Here is a 19,054-nt window from a genome sequence, read left to right as displayed (position 1 = left end):
ATTATTCACGTTGATGTGCGAGATATGCAACTCACGAATATATCGACATCACATTTCTTTATAGACTACTATAAAAATATTACTATTTCCCGCGTGTGTTGGTTTTTTGTTTACATATGTGTGAGATGTGCTCGTGGCCATTATTCTGATAGTCTAGTCTGTGCACCAAAATGGGAGATAATGATTCGAATGATAAGAAGAATGCTAATAGGCATTCACTTAACGCTATTAAAGGCGGTTTTGTGAAGGATATGGTGAATCGGGGATTCAGGAAGAAGATTAATGATAGTGATAAGAATGATGATAGCAAAGAGGATAAAGGTGGAGAAAAACCGAGTAACGTGTCGAAGGATTCGTCGTCTATGAAAGCTGGTAATGTGGCTGCTTTGAGAGATCAATTCAAGCGTGCTGCTGAGAAAGATGAATCTAAAGACCAAAATTCGCAAGCTGGGCAGAGCAGCTTAACCTCGAAGGCTCCTCTTGGTGATCCGAGAACTGATCAACGAGCACGAGCCAAATTCCTCGCAGAGAAATATGAAAAAATATTGGCTGCCCGTAACATGGTGGAAGAGTCCGCCAGTCGTGCATTGCAGCGCCCAGCGACGAGTACACCAGCAAAGATACCGGCCTCTGTATCTGGTGTTTCGAAAGAACCTAAAGACACCAGCGAACAACCTAGGCCATCGAAAGCTGAACCTCGACCTAGTACCACACCATCTACCTCCTTAGGTCCACAAGAACCTAAAGACACCAGCGAACAACCTAGGCCATCGAAAGCTGAACCTCGACCTAGTACCACACCATCTACCTCCTTAGGTCCACAAGAACCTAAAGACACCAGCGAACAACCTAGGCCATCGAAAGCTGAACCTCGACCTAGTACCACACCATCTACCTCCTTAGGTCCACAAGAACCTAAAGACACCAGCGAACAACCCAGATCATCGAAAGCTGAGTCCAAATTGAGTACTACACTATCAAAATTGAGATTCTCTCGTGAATCCCGATCAGTGATTAAAGGTACGGGCTCTTTTGGCGGTTCATCTCAGGTAAGCTCCAATGCTGGTCGTCGTGTTCATACTTTGGCGGACACTGCTTCCACTGATGACGCTAGTATTAGACAGGCTATGTCCCAATCCTTTTCCAGCCCTGGTGTTAGTCAGCCAGAGCAACCCGAGCGTGCCTCGCGTGGCCGTAACATGTTTGGTATGCGTCGCCGTCCATGTTGGATTCGTATTCAAGTGAAGGAGAAGATATTTCCCGGTAAGATGATATTGGCAATCAGTACTACAATACTGATAATTGTTGTTTTTATGTTTGAGTTATTCATCAACAGAGCTACCTTTAACGGTCGCTGTATAGGTGAGGTGGATTATACTCACAGACATGAGGGTAAAGCTATCTTATCATACCTGGGTTATGTTGGTTGTGAGAATAACCTCAAAACAACTGCTGCCGAACGTGGATTCCTTGGTGCTGGAGCGAGTGATAAAGGCTATCCAGTTGATTATGTGCATAAAGGGAATTTGGCAACTTCACTTGCTCCTCCTGACGGACCTAATTACCGTATAGGCACTATTGTTGGCGCACTATCGGCTAATACAATTCGTATCTATGGAGAGTCCTCTAGGTTGCTTACTTCCATATTCTTACATGGAGGAAGGTGGCATCTTCTTTGTAATTGTTTGATGAACATGTTGCTTCTCTATGTGATTGAGCCGGTAAGTGGCCACTTTTGTTTTGCTAATCATATTCTAGGACTGGGGATTCAAACGCACATTAGCGCTGTATATATTCGGTGGTTACAGTGCCAATCTGGTTCACGCCAGTATGTCTCCTTGTATCCCATGCTGGGGAGCTTCTGGGTCACTGTTTAGTTTGTATGGAGCATTCATTCCTTACACGGTAGAGCATTGGGACAACCTGAGATCACCAATGGCTCTAATTGTCATAGCCATAACAATCTCTCTCCTGGAAATAATATTACCGGGAGTAGGCGTTAGTAATCATGCCCACTTGGTAGGTTTTTATTTGCTATGTTAATGAATACACAGGGTGGTTTTGCGTTTGGTTTGTGTTTCGGTTTCGCCACATTGAAATCAGTATCTGCGTTTGACCGTGGTGCCTTGTGGTCACGTATAGCACTTCGGTTTTCTAGTAGGCTTTCACCAGAGGCCGTGCAGAAACACCAAGCCAAGGTTGTGAAGAGTGCTCAGTCAGAGGAGATTCTGCGTATTAAATATGAGCAGGGTGCTAAGGATAGTGCTAATCGTCTTCGCTTTGTCAAGCGTATGTTCGGTATATATCCCTATGGCCCATACCGTATGAGGCTGCGTGATGTACTTACTCGCGTTGTATTCCTTTGTGCCCTAGTAAGTCAACCGGTATTTACATACACTCCTGAGCAGATCGCGATGTTTGTATTCTTCTATTTGGCGACTTTCTATGAAAGCGTCTATAAGAATATAGATAGGAATGCAACGATACTTTTCTCTCGTGCCTGCCATTGCGGCTATTTCAAATCATCTGGTGATGAGTTGTTATTAAATCAAATAGGCAACCTAGCTGGCAAATTCTATTGTTTCGATTCAGAAAGCGCCAGGGATAAGTTCTGTGCTGTTTCTGGTTGAACCGGTTAACATTGTATCACGTACATGCTGAACTTTTCATCATTAAAATAGTTATATTAACTATCGTCAAACTACTATATGTGCAATATCAGTGAACCGTAGTAACAGCTGTTTGCCTTGTTAACTTCTTGGGTAGTAAGAATACATATAACGCTGCCTCATGGCTACCGCGAGGTATATAATGATAACAAAACAATCGCCACAGTTCGGAAGATATGTTGTAATGATGGTCATCATCCAATCTATGTGGTAATTAGGCAACTACGTATAAGAATGGTGGTTTATTGCGATATTAATTTATGGCGTTTGCAGATACAATACAATAAAGTACAATTACATTCCGATAATTGGAATGTAGCAGCCCGTCACATCAATGGATACACGATTTCTAGTGTGACTTCGCTGTTGTTATCGAGTGACATAGGCTCTATTTTAGACTTGATAGGCAGCATTAGTTGTGGCTGATTGATCCAGTTTGGGGAAATCGACCTCGTATTCCGTCACTGCCTTACCAGTGCCTGTACAAATTGTCTTAGCTACTAAATGACATACCGGAAAACGGTGCCCAAATATCATCCTGGTCAGTAAAAGTTGAGTTATCTTGATCATCATATATATTGTCTTCCAAGGCAGGTTTCTCCCATACTGACGAAATATTGACATGCAGTGCCGAAACCTACCAAGGTTTAACATAACAAATGTGGCAGCGTAGTATATCACATCTAGACTGTATGCCAATACACCGCTGTTCTCCAAGAATGTTTTTGACCAGGTAATCTGCAAATTATTATTCAACCCTAAATCGAATAATACCTGTTTATATGCTATTCCCGAAATGACTAACAACAGAGCTGAGCAAAGCAACGTCAAACCTGCATATGGATTTGATGTGCATTCTGTTGTCTTACGTACTTAAAGTCATACTACAGACAAGCCCGAGCCACGTAGGATATACGATAAGTACCAATATAAATATACCTGTAAAGAATTAACAATGTGTAAGCACACCGTACCGAAAATGAAATCCAAAATAGAGTTGACGCGATTCCCAGCATGAATGTGTAATCCAGCAGCAACGAATACACATAAAGACAAAAATGCCATAATCCGCCTCATTTTATCGAATGTTTGGTGATTTAAATCACCGCAATAGAATCGCAAGTTCATTTTGCTAATTTACAATAGGTGTGTCAATACAACGTCACGGTGGTAAAAGGCAATGTTAATATATCAATCACAGCGATGTGTTGAGGAATCAAGACATACAGACCTATATATATAAAGATGTGTAATGTGTGTAGACTTCATGCAACGTCTAGAATGAGTTAAGATGTGCCTGGCGAGTCAACAACCTGTGGGGAAGCTGGAACCGCGTTTTGGCCCAAATAAATACCCTAGACACATTCATAAATTACATATTACTAGTTTACAATGTACTGCAACGATGGTAGGTTGACGATATTCCATAACCAAGCATTTTACAGTGGTACTTTGACCCTCTAGATTCACTGATAAACCAGTCAGGTGGATACTTCGATGGTCTACCGTTCCTTGTGAGATATCGTTGTTACCCCGTATCGTTTTTGGGCAAAGATGCCATGGAAAGTGGTAACAAAATATGTATGCCAGCCAGCGCGTTGAATGAGCTGGCGTCAAGGAACATCACCTGGCCGATGATGTTCGAGTTGCGCAATGAAGAAAGAAAACGGTCAACTCACGCAGGAGTGCTTGAGTTCATATCGGAAGAAGGCATGTGTCACATTCCTTACTGGGTACGTTTTCGGAAACGACGTCCATATTTTCCACGTCATGTTTAAAACGTAGTTAGCTCTATTAAAAATGCTACATTGGCAATAAACGTATATGGTTATTATGCTGCATTAAGTTTATGGAATCCACTGATCTTTTGTATATACATAACATTGCCCATCAGATGATGCAACACCTTCAACTACAAGAGGGCGATTATTTAACCATTAGGAATGTAAGGTTACCAAAGGCCAACTGGGTGAAGTTTAGGCCACTTAACGATAATTATTGGGACATATCAAACCCCAAAGCAGTGTAGGTTTTGAATTCATTTTTGTAACTCTATGCAGCCTTGAAACTGCACTTCGCAATTTCGCCACTCTCACTATTGGAGATAGGATACCGATACACTACCTTAGCAATGTATATGAATTGGACGTAATGGATCTACGACCTGCTGATGCATGTTGTATAATAGAGACCGACATGGAGGTGGAATTCGCTGAGACAAAAAAGAAAAAGCCTCAGCTTGTACAACCTGTTCCAGGCAAAAGGCTGGACGGAAAGACACCGGTATTGCGCCAGAAAGATTTGGAAGCTGCTAAACCGTGGTTACGAAGAATCCCTCATGGAGTTAGGGTGTGTTGTATAGTTAGTCTCATGAAATGTCATACAGACTAGTTGCGAAGAGTTTGAGAAGCTAGTACGATACGGTACTGTGGTGCCATGTTCACCTGAATAACAATAGATTAATGTAGTATACTTTTGCTTTTGTCTATTTGGGGCGCGCGCCCGCTGCGTAGTAATCACATAAAGATAATTGCTATGCAAAATGGCTGACGACAGGGCGTGTGTTCCACAACTGTCTGAATTTTACAGTTGTTTGGGAACGTCTGGACGCGATTTATCGCAATGCAATCGCGAATTAAGCGCGCTACGCCAGTGTAGCGAAGGGTAAGCCATTAATCCCAGGAATACATGAACTATAGAGACAAGAAGGAAAACTACTGTGTAAATGAGATTACACGTTTACTTAGGTGTACCAAGTACGTTTTTAGAAGCATATTGTGTATGCAACTGCTCTCATGGTTGCTCTTCTGATACTACCCAAATCGACGTAACGCTTACCGATTTTGCAGGACACCTGATTCTACTGGATGTGCAAAGGAGTTTATTGCATTTCGTGAATGTAACAGGCCAGGCGGTCCCGAGATAGCAATCAAGGTATGTTCAGACATGTATATCCCACGCAGTGATCATTGTCATATATGCTAATACATATTGTGTACGCGGTCACTTGGAGTCATTGTGATACTCACATGAGCACTTATTACTGCTGTGACTAATTAACCATATACAGGACAGGATGTACACGATTAACAGGGAACACATGCACAAGTACAACGTGACATCTGATGTGCTCTGTCCAGTGACAGCACCTAGGCGCGAAGGAAATATTCTTCGTAACACCATCAACCGCCTTCGCGCAGCTTGTGGATTCAAAAACTTCGAGGAGAATTTCAGCCCGAAGGTGAAGATATGAGGTACCTCTCCCCTTCGAACAGTCGATGCAACAGGTAGTAACCCGTTACATCTAAATCGGAACACGAAATAATATTATGCGCTATGATATGCACAATAACTACCGATACATGATTTTAATGGAAAACCAAGTTAAAATGATTTCACAATTATGCTCTCCTTGCCGTTGCGATTGATAATGCTAAATGAGTCGTTAAATGAAGCCGAATGCAGCCACCGAGTAACACGATCGGGGTCAAACTTGAAACCTTTAGCAACTTGTATAAATATTGGAATATCGACAGCCGTGTCCTCTTCGACGTCCAACTCAACGTCTTCCAGATCCATACCTTCTTCACCGCGATGTATGTTCATGGCATCACGACGACGCACGTTTCTCTCAATTTGTGCCTGAATGGTGTTACGCAAAATCTGTACAAGCACATGGTCGTCACCGTCGAACAACATGCGATAGCGAGAGTACTCCTTCGCAAGCTTGCAGGCAACAGAGTGTCTCTGCGATGAAATGTAAGATTCCAAAAGAGTTGCAATTGCCATGTCAACGTCATTTGAGTTCAAATGATTCGATAACCGCATCTTAGCATTAGCTTCAGCAATACGAATAACAGACTCGATGTGACGCAATGTTAACGGATAACCTCCGCCATAAGCTGTCTTTTGCCTTATTGAACTGTAGAATCCAGCAAGTTTACCTTCTATGACGCGGTAAAATTCAGGTGAAAGTGTAGGTACACAGTTGGCTTTAGCATATTTCAGATAGTTGGAGAATTCCTTCTGAGACAAAGGTTCACAGGCAGAGGACGCGCTAATCCTGTTTTTCAGATTTTGGACTACCTGCTGATAGTTGGCCACATTTTCAATCTTCGGGTGCATCAACTGGTGATTTGTAATGACATACTCACTCAATAACAAGTCTTCATGCGTATTGGGGACATCCTTCATGACAATAATAAGGTCGAAACGACTTAAAATGGGATCGGAAAAATCGACGTTCTCTTTAAACGTTAACGATGGTTCATACCTACCATAAATTGGATTAGCTGCTGCAATAACGGAGCACCTAGCCTTGAGAGATGTCACAATACCGGCCTTGGAAATGGAAATAGATTGCTGTTCCATAGCCTCGTGTATTGAAACACGATCCTTGTTAGACATCTTATCAAACTCATCAATGCAGCAAACCCCTAGATCAGCTAACACCAATGCACCACCTTCTAAAGCCCATTCGCCAGTAGCAGGGTCACGCCTCAAACCCGCTGTGAGACCCACAGCAGACGCACCTTTACCAGTTGTTAATACACTTCTAGGAGCCGTTTTGTGCACATAAGTGAGAAATTGCGATTTACCAAGACCTGGGTCACCCACCAACAGTACGTTAATATCACCCCTAATCCGGTGAGAAGATTCGGGATTAATCGCTGCCAACCCCGCATTAACAGGAGCTGCCTCGCTCCTATTGGCACCAGAACCCTTGCCAACACCACCGAATAAAGCACAGCAAATGGCAGTTTTAGCAGCCTTCTGACCGAATATGGCAGGAGCAATGGACGCTATCAGCCGTTCACGAATGCATGGGTCCTTAGACAGCTTCTTAATGTGCTGGATGTCTTCATCTGTCAGATCCTCCTGGACTGTCTGGTTTGTTTCTACTTCTACAGATATCGCCTCAAGCTCCGTCTTAAGAACGGGGAAGTTGTGCTTGATATTAAGAACAACGTCATATCGTCCTTTGTATATGGCCAATGTCTGTATCAAATCTCCAGGCCTGCATGTATCCACTAAATCTCCAGATAATATTACAGTGCGCTGCCTAGGAGTCCTTCCTGCATGAACAGATTGAGGTGGCTCCTGAATAGTAACCTTCTGGTAATCGTCATACACCGTGTTAATACGGTCAACATTAAAAGCCGCAGAGCCACAGAATGAACACTTATTCGGGTATACCGGTTTCTGCTGGTCGCTGAAGTATATCGGCAAATCAATACCGGAGTCACAAAGGCTGCATTTAAGGTAGAGAACCCTGAGTTTTGGCAGCACTAGACCGCGGCGAACAACTATACCACTGATCTTTACCAACGTGTTCATTTCACGACTACGCAAATTGCAAAGCTGTGTCGAAAATGGCCATTCAATTAAAGCAACTTTGCAATATCTACCACGGTATAAACGGTTGCGCTCCCGGTGAGCCTCTACATTGATGCAGTCGTTGAGCACTGGCAGAACGCCCATAGGATTGAACTCCAACCATGGAATTATGTTTTCACAATGAAATGACATCAAGTGTGGTACAGACACTTTAAGAATGCTAGCATCGTCCTGTATCATTTTCTCGATACGATCCATATAATAATATTTAGTATCCTTCTCATTTAACTTGAACCTGTGAATGAAATACCTAAAAAGGGTATCAATAGCCTGTTGGAACTTGTCATCAAAGTGACTTGCTGACGGATCTGCCTGCAATATCGTTTTAGCTCCATCTATCATGGTGAAGTCAGGAGCGTCAGTATCACCCTTTTGTAGCTGTTTACGCCTGCTCTCCACACGTTGTACTATACGCTCAAATATACCATCTTCAGCCGTTTCTTCATCATATTTCAAGATTTTACGCCATAGTTGCTGATGCCCACGACTCTCAATTTGCCTCTGCTGCTCTTCGTATCTTAGACGGCGTTCAGCAGCTCTACGCGCCCTAGGGTCATCAACGTATTCTTCTTCATCAAGCAGTGATTCATCGTAAGCATCGACATCGATACCCAGCCTCGCAAATCCAGCTGTTTCACGCTCTAAATCGTCCTGACCAACCACGAAACCCGTCTCTTCCTCAAAGAGATCATCTCCCTCCTCAGACACAACTTCATCATCACCTTCCTGGAAGTGATCTCTGTTATCCTCCAAAGCTTCTGTAAAACATTTCAACACCTTTAATACAACAAAGCATTCTTAAAGAATAACGTTAATCAACACAATAGTAATAGCAAATTAGACACGCCTGCACATCCAGAGCGGGTGTTAACTATAGGATACCATGGTTAAACCGCTCTCAATATGCTTGAAAAAACGTTAAAACATGGTGATTTTGTTAACGCATAGCACATATGTAATAGAAGACAACGATTTGACTCACCATCCTCAGATACAGAGTAGTAGCCTTCTTCACCATCTCTGGATCCGTATGCACCTCGACGTGCCTACAACATGGTGTTTCCAACATTATATCCACACACTTACCATTTTTACAGTGTAGAATAGTTTATATAATAGGTATTCCTAGCTGGTATGGGGAATTGCTTTCAACACACTGATATAGATCTGTGTACCGGCACGTACACTATAACAACTGAATCAAACTATGTCTTACTAACAATGTTGGCAATGGATATCATTTTCAAGTTATTGAGCTCTTATTTTTGTTATATTATGAGGACTGTACTGCGTTGTGTATATCACTCTACTATCACAAAACGAATATCACATTTGTACAACATGAATACGGTCAATGTAAAATATAGCCAAAAAATTCTTGTATCGATATGTTGTTTTATGTTACCGCATTTATGTCTACGAAAGTTTTACCTTTCTGCCTCAGAGATTCTACACTGTGAAAGCAGTCATTGCAGTAGCATTATAAAATGTGCAGTGTAAATCAGTTAAGGCTTCCAGGACTTGGAACCTACTACAGTGCAGTTGAGTCCGACTTGGCAAATAAGGCTCCTGCCATCTACCTCTATTGTAACCCGCTCGTTGAGACCCCTGTAGTTCATTTGATATATACGGAACTGATCATACCATCCACAGCTACCGGTAGAAAAGACCCTGCTTGGTACCTTGAATACCGTATTTTCAATTTGAACGGTTATTGTATGGGCCTTCTCTGAAAATTCCTCCCGTGTCATAATGGAACCTATTCGTGATAGAAGTATTATTAATGGATACAGCATATTATTCATAGCTCCGTGCAGGAGCGTAAATCAGCGAGGTATTAAAAAATCGGTATTCTTATATACATGAAACATGTACACAACATGAAAGCACTGAACAAATGAAACGTACTCTGGTTTTTGCGCGCACGCTTTGCAAGTTGCTCTACATCTTCACCGGCATCGGAAGTTGATGTTGTCACTTTTGGATTTGGTTCACTATTGACTTTCTCCATAGTAGATATGGGTACATTAGCATCATTCTCAACTTTGACGCTAGTCTCCACAACTTCAGATTTCACGTTATATGAAAGTTCACCTTCACTATGTAGGCATTTAAGCACATCTACGATCAATCCATTTATTTCTTCCTTATGAGTTTCAAAGTAGGATTCAGCATTAGGATGCCTTTTGGCTAACTCATTACGTATAGACAGCAAATTGCTGTGCTCGAGACTCTCATATTTTATAATATTGCTGCATTTCATAATAATGTGCAAAAGTGGATGTGTCAAATTTCTGAGTCTTACTTACCGCAACGATTTCACAATTTCACTTTGAGGAAAATCTTCATGCTTGCTGGTATCCATTATGTGTGTATTTCCTAACGCTTTACATGGATTCCTTATTATAGTGTGTCACTTGTGCGTTCATATACTATACAGCATCATGCATGATCGAGCCTAATTGATTGGAACTAACTAGAATTATTTTATTAAATAAATCTATTAACAATTTTTGTGCATATAATTGTGTTGACGATGTAGAATCCATCTAGTTACACATCAGAAAATCTGTATAACTGCTGAAATATATTAGCATGTAAGTTCCTCCAATAACACTTCTAACCGCTGTACGTTTATATTTTATATTAAAGTCTAATACCTTATTAATTTGACCATCATCAGTGTGATATTGGATTGGCTATTTGGGATACGCTGTGTAGGGGTTTACGGATGGATTCAGTACGATATCAGAATGTTAGTAGCGGTAACTGCATCTACAAAAAACTTTTAGGGAAACAGACATTTAGAGTTTGAGTTCAGAGAAGCTACAGTAAACAATTCTACAAGAATGATACGTGATAGTATATACGTGGGTTAACATATCATAGCAACAGACATGTATGTCGCTCACTGCTGAATTACACGACGCATTTCACCCACTAACAATCCGATGTCATCAATTCGCATGAGGATATCCTTTATTTGGATCAATCTTTCTAATACCAATTTCGATGCATTATCTGGTATATCGAAATTTAGGTGATCCTTATTTTGCTGTATCCACAACATGTGAAATGATATCTCGGCATTTTCCCTGCTTCTTTCAGCAAGTTGTTCAGCTAGTTCAAATCCTAGCACATCGGTGACAAACTTTTTTTGTTCAAAGTCACCAAAGAAATCTATATAACAACAGCACCAACATGGAATTCCTTCTTCATTCACACTGAGATGGCACTTTGACACGAAAATGTTATCACTAGCTCCCATTTCTTTCTTGAGCTCCTCAACACTCAAAATATCAGTATCACAGCAGTAGCTGTCAATTACATGATCTTCTAGAGAACCAGAAATTGATACATAGTTGTCCGTAATAACACTGAATATTTCCTCCGGTATTGGCGTATTGAGCTTGCACATAGTCAACATATGCAGTGTATCACGAATGAAGTCTTTTTTCTTGAATTTCTTAGATTGCGGACCAATATCCTTATCTGAGTCTCCATCGTCAACTTCTTTTTTCTTACGTTTCGGGTTGGAACCATTTTTATTACGTCCACCCCTAGGTGCAGCCTTTCCTTTCGCGGTTTTGGTGTCAGCAGGAACACCTGACTGTGTCAACATAGGATCTTCAGATTCTACCGAAGCATAAACAGCCTTCTTTGCAGCTGCCCTTCTAGGGTTTTTACGTTTTTTAGAATCATCGGGCTTGTGATCTTCAGAAGTATGCGGGGTTACATCCGCTGTAGCCACAGATTCCTGCTCTGGTTGATTCTCATGTTTGGGATTTGGAATATCACGTTTTTTGGAACAATTATCAACGCCGACATTTATGTCTGACGAATGATTCATATACGCAGTCTTGTGCTCTTCTACTGGTTGAGTATTAATCGACGGTGTAACATCTTCCATCAGAGGGGAGCCAAGTAGACTGTTTGATTGTGAAACAGATGAGGTCGATTGGTTTAGTGGTTCAGTCGATGATACATTCGAATCAGAATGTTCATCTGGTGCCGCCATGTGAATAAGGCTCTGTGTGATACCAGTTGTGCGATGTGTATCATTCGTTTCATCCGTTGATGTAGGTATTTCGATACTATGACATCCCGGAAAACCGCTACAATGTAAATTGCCCTCCTTGCTATCTGCAGACAATTGAACAATAAATGAATGTGTGCCGGTGCTCTGCTCCGACCAATCTTGGAAATTGGCCACAGATGACATATTTGTATAACTAAATACAGATGAGCTAGGTACGCCAAACGGGCATTCTGCCTCAGAAGCAGTTTCTTCCTTTGTGTTTTTCAACCCTCTTCCAGATATGGATGCCATCGATTGATCTTCCATGTCTATCATTTGTACAAATAAGTGCTACCCTCAACAGAGTGTGCCTGGCAAAGTATACCAAGGGAAAGAAAATTTCTTCCCTAGCACATTTGAGGTTCGCAGCGGTCAACATACAATTGAGTAATGATGCCATACGATTTAAACATTGTAATAACCCTCAAAAGAGGTTTCCAAAGAAGTAGTGTTACATCTGCGGGGCTTCAAGCAGGTCTTTGCGCTATTCACGAAAACCCAGAAGTGTGATTCGATGTCCCGTTGTCGCACACTAAGAATGATCGTATAAAGAAATGTTATTAGTAAACACAGTACTTGTATAGCCTAAGTTACTTGATCCTTACGTGGTGGTGAGCAGGTAGCAGTGCGTAGAGCGTGTCGAAATATATAGATTCTCCAATGGACGCATCCCGCCTTCCAACGTGTTCAGACATGCATATACGGACATTAATATATGTTTCATAGCAGAAACACTTGTGGTTGGGACACTCGGTTGCTAAGGGTTGACACCGCGACGAGTGATCTGCCCACCAACATGTAATTCAACTATAGCTCTATACAACAAGCCATAGAAGTTGAAAGTACTTATAATGATCGACCAGGGCTATAAAAATGAATATCAAATTGTGGTATGTCGACTCATGGTGAAACAGGCTACAGTAGCATACACTAGGGATCATTTATCAAATTTGTAGGAAATAATACAATTATAATTCCAAAATTCAATTTGGTAGATTATGTATCGTGGGATAGACTTGAAATATGACACTTAGGGGTGTATTCTATGTAGATTTGAGAAGTGCTACATAGAGAATCCCGCAAGTATGCCGATAACCTATTATGCCGTCTATGCCTCTAGATTAACTAACAAATAATACAACTAGAAAGTTTAAAGTCATATTTAAACCGGTGCCGCTATTTTCGCATCCCGCTGCGACGACGAGTGATCCAGTATCTTACGTTCCTCGGTCCTTCATATACCGGTCGCGGAGCTGCGATATTTTTCTCTTTTCGTACAAATTGTTTTGCATATCGAGTCATAGCTTCAATTCGTAGTTGATCACGACGTGCTAGGGCATCGCGAGTTAGGTCGTGTATCGCCTGAGACACTCGTTTCATCGACGGCTGCGTAATTCCGCTGGAAAGTCTGCGAAACTGAAAGCTTCCAAACATAATAGTATACTATTTTCACTATTTAAAATTGCATTATTAAATGAACGAAGGCATATATTTTGACAAGGATGTCGCGCAGCATAATGAGAAGGTAGGCAGGAATATAAGCTGCAAAATTTGACACATTTCTATAGTCAATGAACCTCTTTATGCATTAAATCACTTCCTACGGACATTAAGAGGGATGAGGTATAAAGAAAGTTTTGATTTTGTGCTTATCCCGTATAATGGAATTTAACTAACTTTCATTTCTCGCAGCCAAGGAATTTAATCACAATGCAAAAGGAAAATGGGTTTATCAGATGCATTTAATGAAGCGGACTATTCAGACAACGTTGATACTGACCACAGCATTCGCACAAGCCAATCTTACAATGATCAATCTCCTAGAAGTTTTCCTTGTGATAGCATAGCTGCTAAGTTTTCAGCTCTCAATGACTTAGATCGGCATGTATCTGATGGCATATCATATCATTATGATGAAAGTTTTAAGCCTTCTAAACAAAAGTCACGCAAAGATTTGGAATGTGAAGAGTCTCTTCGAAGATTACACAGTTTAACAGTTGGAGACAACATCTACTTTCGGCGTTCTACTATAGCCGCATGTTCCGATAGCGGCGATGATACTGATGGATTTGTCGAAGGCAAAGTAACGTGTTTCACGTATACATCGTCAACGCGCTACGTTGTTGTAATGCTTGAGGGATTTGGGTATCTTAAATTCACATTAGGTGATATTTATAGCATGTCGATAGACCATCATGTTCATTTACAACGATTACAGCATTCAACATCCCTCTCAAAGTCTTTGAGGCAGAAGCGTCATCGTTTTGAAAGCGATGATGAATTCGCCACACGTCGATATTGGAACGGGATGAATAAGAGCTTGTTGACAGATGAATCAGATTCATTTTCTGGTACTGACGGAGTTTCTGAAACACCGTACAGAGATATTCCAAGCTCATCATCGCAATACCATAGTGAGGCCTCTGATGTTAAAACTAGGCCGATTCCTCCTGGTGCGGAATCCTTTTGTAGGTGCCGTTTCGTAAACAAGCTTGATATTGTACGGAAGTTGCGAAAACTAATAGCTGATAATAAGGAATGTTTCATGGAAAAGACGGCTGAAATGACGGAGCTTCGCCTGATACAGAACCATAATGTTCGTGCATACGAAGTGGAAGTGGTGGCGTATTTGCTAGGTGAAGACCCGTGGAAATATGCTGCTAATCCACAAGATAAGCCTAAAAAGGATCAAATTAACACCATATTGGAACAATATAGGGCAGCGGCACGTGACCCTGATTACCTCAATCTCTATGAGCAATGGCAGGAGTATCAGAACTCGGTCAAGGGAAGAACGAAGATGCATGCTTCAGTTTCTTCCTGAATTGCAAGCCACCATCAACTAAGAATAATAGAATAATCTAGTTGTGGTCATTAAATATTGTTTACACGTTCGAAAATTACGTTAACTTTTGGTACATTACTTCATTATGATAAATCCTCGCTGTTTTAAGCGTTTATTACAATATCAGTAGTGGGCGAACTTTGCGCTTGGAATAGTTTCTTCCTTATGGTTATTAGCAATTGCGTAATTATCACCAAAATAATTGGCAATAATGTATTAATCATTGAAATATCATGGGGAATGAAGATGTAACACTTTCGGACGTAATGATTTATCCATTGATGATATAATTCGGCATTCTCATAATAGAAACCTCACCTTCATCACTTCCACATGCGATTACCTATGAATTGTTGATGAATAAACGCACTATCTTACTGATAGATCATTTGATAGGGCCAGGGTCTCAATATTTGAATCTATTATTTCTTGATCTATCTCTCCCAAATAATTTGAACCATCAAGTGTGAATAATAGTATACCATGCTTTTGTAGTGTTTCCTCATTTTGTTTTAAAATGTCTGCCTCACACGATTCTTTTGACATCTTACTTGGGGTATGTACACGTTCGTTTCTTCTCAGCAGTTTAGGGTGGTGGTGACACAAGGGATTAGTCTGTGTACTATCTGATGAAGGACTCGCTGTTATACTCCCAAATAGTGGTTGTTCCTTAAACGCACGAACGAAGAGTAAATTAGCCCAAAGCGAGTGACAGCATATATCAGGGTTGTCCATGCCTGAGAAACGATTTTGAAATAATCTACATTGCTCATACCCTGTAATACAAGTTGGTTAGTCCGTACAAGATTATATCTTGTCAGTTCCCAAAACTCGATCAACGACTTTGATAGGGTAAAGAATTTTCTTGGCCTCTGAGCATTTAAATATATTTTACAAACAAACTGACGTATGAGAGTTTGCTACTGACTGGTGCAGATGATTCGTAACAGATTATAGGGGGTGTTGCCTAGAAACATGATATGGCTACATTGTGGGAAACTTACATCATAGAAAACAAAGCCGGTTGGCTGAAAATTGATTGTATCTTGTACTATAAAACCATCTCCTCGTAATATATCATATACTCTAACAGGGCCACCATGCTGTTTTATCTGATGGATTGTTATTTTATATGGTTGCATTATCGTTTACCCACCAGAAGCTGTGTCACAAGCAGTTCTAGAAACTGTAGTTCTCTATGTTGAACAATTTCAATGTGCCGTGTAGCCTGTATATATAGGTGCCCATACGGAATCAAAAGTACCAGCAATGTTCCATCCTCAATGTCATACAAACTAAGTGGTATATAGTTGTGCCTTGGTTGGCTCAGCATGACGACCACTCCATCTGAAACTCTAATCTCCTGATAGCCTTTCCCTTTAATTTCAAACACTAATTCGTAGTTGTTCATGTTCCAAAACCTGTAAACATGCTTACAGAGATCTGCAGCTCCAATTCGTTTGTTTGTGCCTAGGTCAATCACAACGTTGTGGTGCCAAACCTACCACAAAATTCAAAGAAAGCCGGATGCTGTAATACAACACATTCAAAGTTATAGCTATACGTAGGACTGTCCAACTTGCCGAGTTTGAGTGACTGGTAATGATATATGTCATATGGTATATGATTTTACCTCTACCAATATAACCTTACATCTTAGATGAGCAGGTATTTGTGAGTAAGCGATGATGATTGTTCGATTCGTTGGATTATGGACGATTGTATGCACAGCTAAACATTAAGAATATAAAATGAGACAGCACCTGCAAAATTGTTGGAACGATCGTCTGTAGGGTTCAATTCACATAAGAGGCGTCCATCCGTCTGGAGGCATATATTATGAATATTTTTGTCTAAATACCGAATCGTAACATCGTGCTATCCCAGTTTTCATTCTACATACGTTGGATGATAATATTGTTTAATCTTACAGCACACATACAAGATGTTCAACAAGTAGAATTTCCTTGACTTCATTATTCTCATGGCAGGGTTCGGGGCATGTTTTGGGTATATCTTCCATGACGTTTATACGCAGCACCTAGATTTCATTATGGCATGAAATGTAAAAACCACTTCTTTAAATCGTGAGCATATGGCATGAGCGATTTGCTTAGTGTGACCACTGCTACATCGTAGCATTCCTGGGTAGGAAGACCCATACATGCGAGTATGTCTTAACATTTTCTACATACATAGATATTCCCCAACCAATGACATTCAGTCGGGGAATGTCAAGAAAGAGAATTATATCTATTCTATCCATCATTCACGAACTATGGCAGGTGGCTGCCTCAGGTGGTACTGGCACTTTGAAATTTCTTTGCAGCAACTGCTAATAGACAGTGTACACATTAGTTAATATGTACTCTGTCGGCTTATATATGTGCTTAAATATCACAGAAGGTTGCCTAAAGGCGACCGATGCCTATTAGTGCGACTTTCTTCGAAGATGTGATGAATATACTGCATCGAATGCGAAATATCAGTGTTGCTGCATCGTGCGCACTGTGTTTCTATCTATGTATTATATTAAATATTGTGTATGTTCATGGAATAGGCTGTAACTCTACGTATTCATTGCCGCTTAATGCGGTGCGCAATGTTTATGACGATGGAGGCTCATTTGGTTATTATCATCGCAAAAATACAGCACAAGAGTGCCTTCCTAAAGTATGTGTAAGACATTCAGATGCCTTTTTATTGAAAGATCGAGGTTCAAATACCTTGTGTCTGCCACAAAGTTTATTTGCAGGCTTTATATGGACTAAGGCCCATGGTTATCGCATAAGGCCTAAAGACTCTTGGCTCTTCAAAATCAATGCATTGGAATCCGTTAGCTCTGAATTAAAATGCAAACAGCCGCTGAAATCATCGGTTGGCCATACGTTACGTGAGCGTGTCCTACTCGTAGATGGAACTGGGTTGGCATATCGGTGTTTCTTTGCTTTACCCACTCTCACTACTTATAGAGGCACGGAGATAGGTGCAATAGTTGGTTTTATGAACTCCCTTGGGCGTATATATAAGTCATTTGGGCCCAAATATATTGGCATTGCATTTGATTCTCCAGGTTCAAACAGCACAAAACGTGAAGTGTGGCCTGAATATAAAGCGAATCGTCAAACTATACAGACTTCTTTTAAGAAGCAGTTAATGTGGATAAAAGAATTTTGTGCTATTATTGGTATTCCGGTGTTCTTGAAGCGCGCCACTGAGGCTGACGATATCATTGCAAGTATGATAGGTTTCCTGAGTGGTGGTAATACTATAAATGAGCGAGCAGCAACTGGAGAGGAAGAGGTGCAGCGCCTTAAGCAAGTCGATTATCGTGTGCCCGATTCTACTTCAGGTGGTGTTTTTGATCGTGTATTACGTTCCACCGGTAGAGAGTTAGAGCCCTTAGATTTATGTGACAGTGGTGACATTAACCATCGTAAATTTGATGTACATGTTCTAACTGCTGACAAGGACCTGTTGCAGGTTCTTGAATACAACGATGACGCAAATATAAGTGTTCGTATAATTCAACCGCACAAAAAGTTTCGTACGGTCGATGAGGATACGGTCATAGACGAGTATGGAATTCCCCCTAGTCGTTTTAGCGAATATCTAGCGTTGGTTGGTGACTCTGCTGACAACATTCCTGGAGTAATGGGCATCGGTCCCAAAACTGCACCTGTTCTTATATCGAAGTATAATTCATTCAAGGTACGTTTGATCTGCGTTTCGTACAATGATTACAGCAAATTATTGAATCTGACGAAATCGCTAAAATTGCGAAGCGCAGTGAGAAGCACAACGTCAGTGTACAGCGTGCATATGACTTCCATTTGATTACCAAATTACGCGCTGATGTTCCAGTTTTATCATCGTTGAGTCAGTTATGCAAGAAGCGTACTTTGGAGAGCCAGTTTGTGGCATTCTGTCGTATGTTTTCATTGCAGAAATGCTCTTTACGTTGGCATGATGTGACTCATTAAACACGCCGAACATTAACCGTGCATTTAAATAGTTCATATCCCAAGCTGGGTTCCCATTATACTGTCTAGATATATAATCTAA

The 19,054-nt window shown here is 40.9% G+C and overlaps 11 protein-coding genes across 11 annotated transcripts; 5 read left to right on the top strand and 6 right to left on the bottom strand.

Moving 5' to 3' along the window:
* The first annotated feature begins 10 nt into the window (after window positions 1-10).
* Window positions 11-2,674, top strand: BBOV_II005930 (Rhomboid family protein). Its single transcript, XM_001610061.2, has 4 exons — window positions 11-1,721; window positions 1,759-2,019; window positions 2,055-2,372; window positions 2,409-2,674. The coding sequence occupies exons 1-4, from the start codon at window positions 171-173 to the stop codon at window positions 2,628-2,630; spliced, it is 2,352 nt and encodes a 783-aa protein (XP_001610111.1). The 5' UTR covers window positions 11-170; the 3' UTR covers window positions 2,631-2,674.
* A 338-nt stretch (window positions 2,675-3,012) lies between these two features.
* Window positions 3,013-3,927, bottom strand: BBOV_II005925 (putative integral membrane protein). Its single transcript, XM_051767509.1, has 6 exons — window positions 3,644-3,927; window positions 3,543-3,608; window positions 3,444-3,502; window positions 3,311-3,407; window positions 3,183-3,275; window positions 3,013-3,148 (listed from the first exon to the last, which is right to left on the bottom strand). The coding sequence occupies exons 1-6, from the start codon at window positions 3,795-3,797 to the stop codon at window positions 3,063-3,065; spliced, it is 555 nt and encodes a 184-aa protein (XP_051623797.1). The 5' UTR covers window positions 3,798-3,927; the 3' UTR covers window positions 3,013-3,062.
* A 109-nt stretch (window positions 3,928-4,036) lies between these two features.
* Window positions 4,037-5,157, top strand: BBOV_II005920 (Ubiquitin fusion degradation protein UFD1 family protein). The gene is made up of 5 exons (XM_001610060.2): window positions 4,037-4,077; window positions 4,115-4,402; window positions 4,564-4,694; window positions 4,730-5,018; window positions 5,056-5,157. The coding sequence occupies exons 1-5, from the start codon at window positions 4,075-4,077 to the stop codon at window positions 5,119-5,121; spliced, it is 777 nt and encodes a 258-aa protein (XP_001610110.1). The 5' UTR covers window positions 4,037-4,074; the 3' UTR covers window positions 5,122-5,157.
* A 23-nt stretch (window positions 5,158-5,180) lies between these two features.
* On the top strand, window positions 5,181-6,009 carry BBOV_II005910 (uncharacterized protein). Its single transcript, XM_001610059.2, has 4 exons — window positions 5,181-5,333; window positions 5,369-5,425; window positions 5,519-5,603; window positions 5,740-6,009. Exons 1-4 carry the CDS (start codon window positions 5,212-5,214, stop codon window positions 5,920-5,922), a joined length of 447 nt encoding a protein of 148 aa, XP_001610109.1. The 5' UTR covers window positions 5,181-5,211; the 3' UTR covers window positions 5,923-6,009.
* BBOV_II005900 (putative DNA replication licensing factor MCM2) lies at window positions 6,004-9,161 on the bottom strand. Its single transcript, XM_001610058.2, has 3 exons — window positions 9,153-9,161; window positions 9,049-9,112; window positions 6,004-8,824 (listed from the first exon to the last, which is right to left on the bottom strand). The coding sequence occupies exons 1-3, from the start codon at window positions 9,153-9,155 to the stop codon at window positions 6,054-6,056; spliced, it is 2,838 nt and encodes a 945-aa protein (XP_001610108.1). The 5' UTR covers window positions 9,156-9,161; the 3' UTR covers window positions 6,004-6,053.
* A 270-nt stretch (window positions 9,162-9,431) lies between these two features.
* On the bottom strand, window positions 9,432-10,446 carry BBOV_II005890 (uncharacterized protein). The gene is made up of 4 exons (XM_051767822.1): window positions 10,376-10,446; window positions 9,975-10,318; window positions 9,711-9,825; window positions 9,432-9,674 (listed from the first exon to the last, which is right to left on the bottom strand). Exons 1-4 carry the CDS (start codon window positions 10,429-10,431, stop codon window positions 9,572-9,574), a joined length of 618 nt encoding a protein of 205 aa, XP_051623190.1. The 5' UTR covers window positions 10,432-10,446; the 3' UTR covers window positions 9,432-9,571.
* Window positions 10,447-10,814: 368 nt separating this feature from the next.
* On the bottom strand, window positions 10,815-12,470 carry BBOV_II005880 (uncharacterized protein). The gene has a single exon (XM_001610056.2). The coding sequence runs from the start codon at window positions 12,418-12,420 to the stop codon at window positions 10,975-10,977; it is 1,446 nt and encodes a 481-aa protein (XP_001610106.1). The 5' UTR covers window positions 12,421-12,470; the 3' UTR covers window positions 10,815-10,974.
* Window positions 12,471-13,064: 594 nt separating this feature from the next.
* On the bottom strand, window positions 13,065-13,764 carry BBOV_II005875 (uncharacterized protein). The gene has a single exon (XM_051767366.1). It carries the CDS (start codon window positions 13,576-13,578, stop codon window positions 13,321-13,323), a length of 258 nt encoding a protein of 85 aa, XP_051623823.1. The 5' UTR covers window positions 13,579-13,764; the 3' UTR covers window positions 13,065-13,320.
* Window positions 13,514-14,989, top strand: BBOV_II005870 (uncharacterized protein). Its single transcript, XM_001610055.2, has one exon. The coding sequence runs from the start codon at window positions 13,868-13,870 to the stop codon at window positions 14,966-14,968; it is 1,101 nt and encodes a 366-aa protein (XP_001610105.1). The 5' UTR covers window positions 13,514-13,867; the 3' UTR covers window positions 14,969-14,989.
* Window positions 14,990-15,201: 212 nt separating this feature from the next.
* On the bottom strand, window positions 15,202-17,214 carry BBOV_II005860 (uncharacterized protein). The gene is made up of 13 exons (XM_051767120.1): window positions 17,066-17,214; window positions 16,921-17,030; window positions 16,851-16,884; window positions 16,753-16,813; window positions 16,623-16,720; window positions 16,495-16,585; window positions 16,254-16,459; window positions 16,146-16,217; window positions 15,994-16,101; window positions 15,897-15,956; window positions 15,765-15,861; window positions 15,368-15,726; window positions 15,202-15,332 (listed from the first exon to the last, which is right to left on the bottom strand). The coding sequence occupies exons 1-13, from the start codon at window positions 17,171-17,173 to the stop codon at window positions 15,261-15,263; spliced, it is 1,476 nt and encodes a 491-aa protein (XP_051623189.1). The 5' UTR covers window positions 17,174-17,214; the 3' UTR covers window positions 15,202-15,260.
* A 131-nt stretch (window positions 17,215-17,345) lies between these two features.
* BBOV_II005850 (5'-3' exonuclease N-terminal resolvase-like domain containing protein) lies at window positions 17,346-19,054 on the top strand. Its single transcript, XM_051767625.1, has 2 exons — window positions 17,346-18,700; window positions 18,736-19,054. Exons 1-2 carry the CDS (start codon window positions 17,414-17,416, stop codon window positions 18,970-18,972), a joined length of 1,524 nt encoding a protein of 507 aa, XP_051623188.1. The 5' UTR covers window positions 17,346-17,413; the 3' UTR covers window positions 18,973-19,054.

Source organism: Babesia bovis, chromosome 2, assembly GCF_000165395.2.
Source record: "Babesia bovis T2Bo chromosome 2, whole genome shotgun sequence".
NCBI lineage: Eukaryota > Apicomplexa > Aconoidasida > Piroplasmida > Babesiidae > Babesia > Babesia bovis.
Note: the sequence above shows the minus strand (reverse complement) of the source record. Positions and strands in the feature narration are given on the sequence as shown.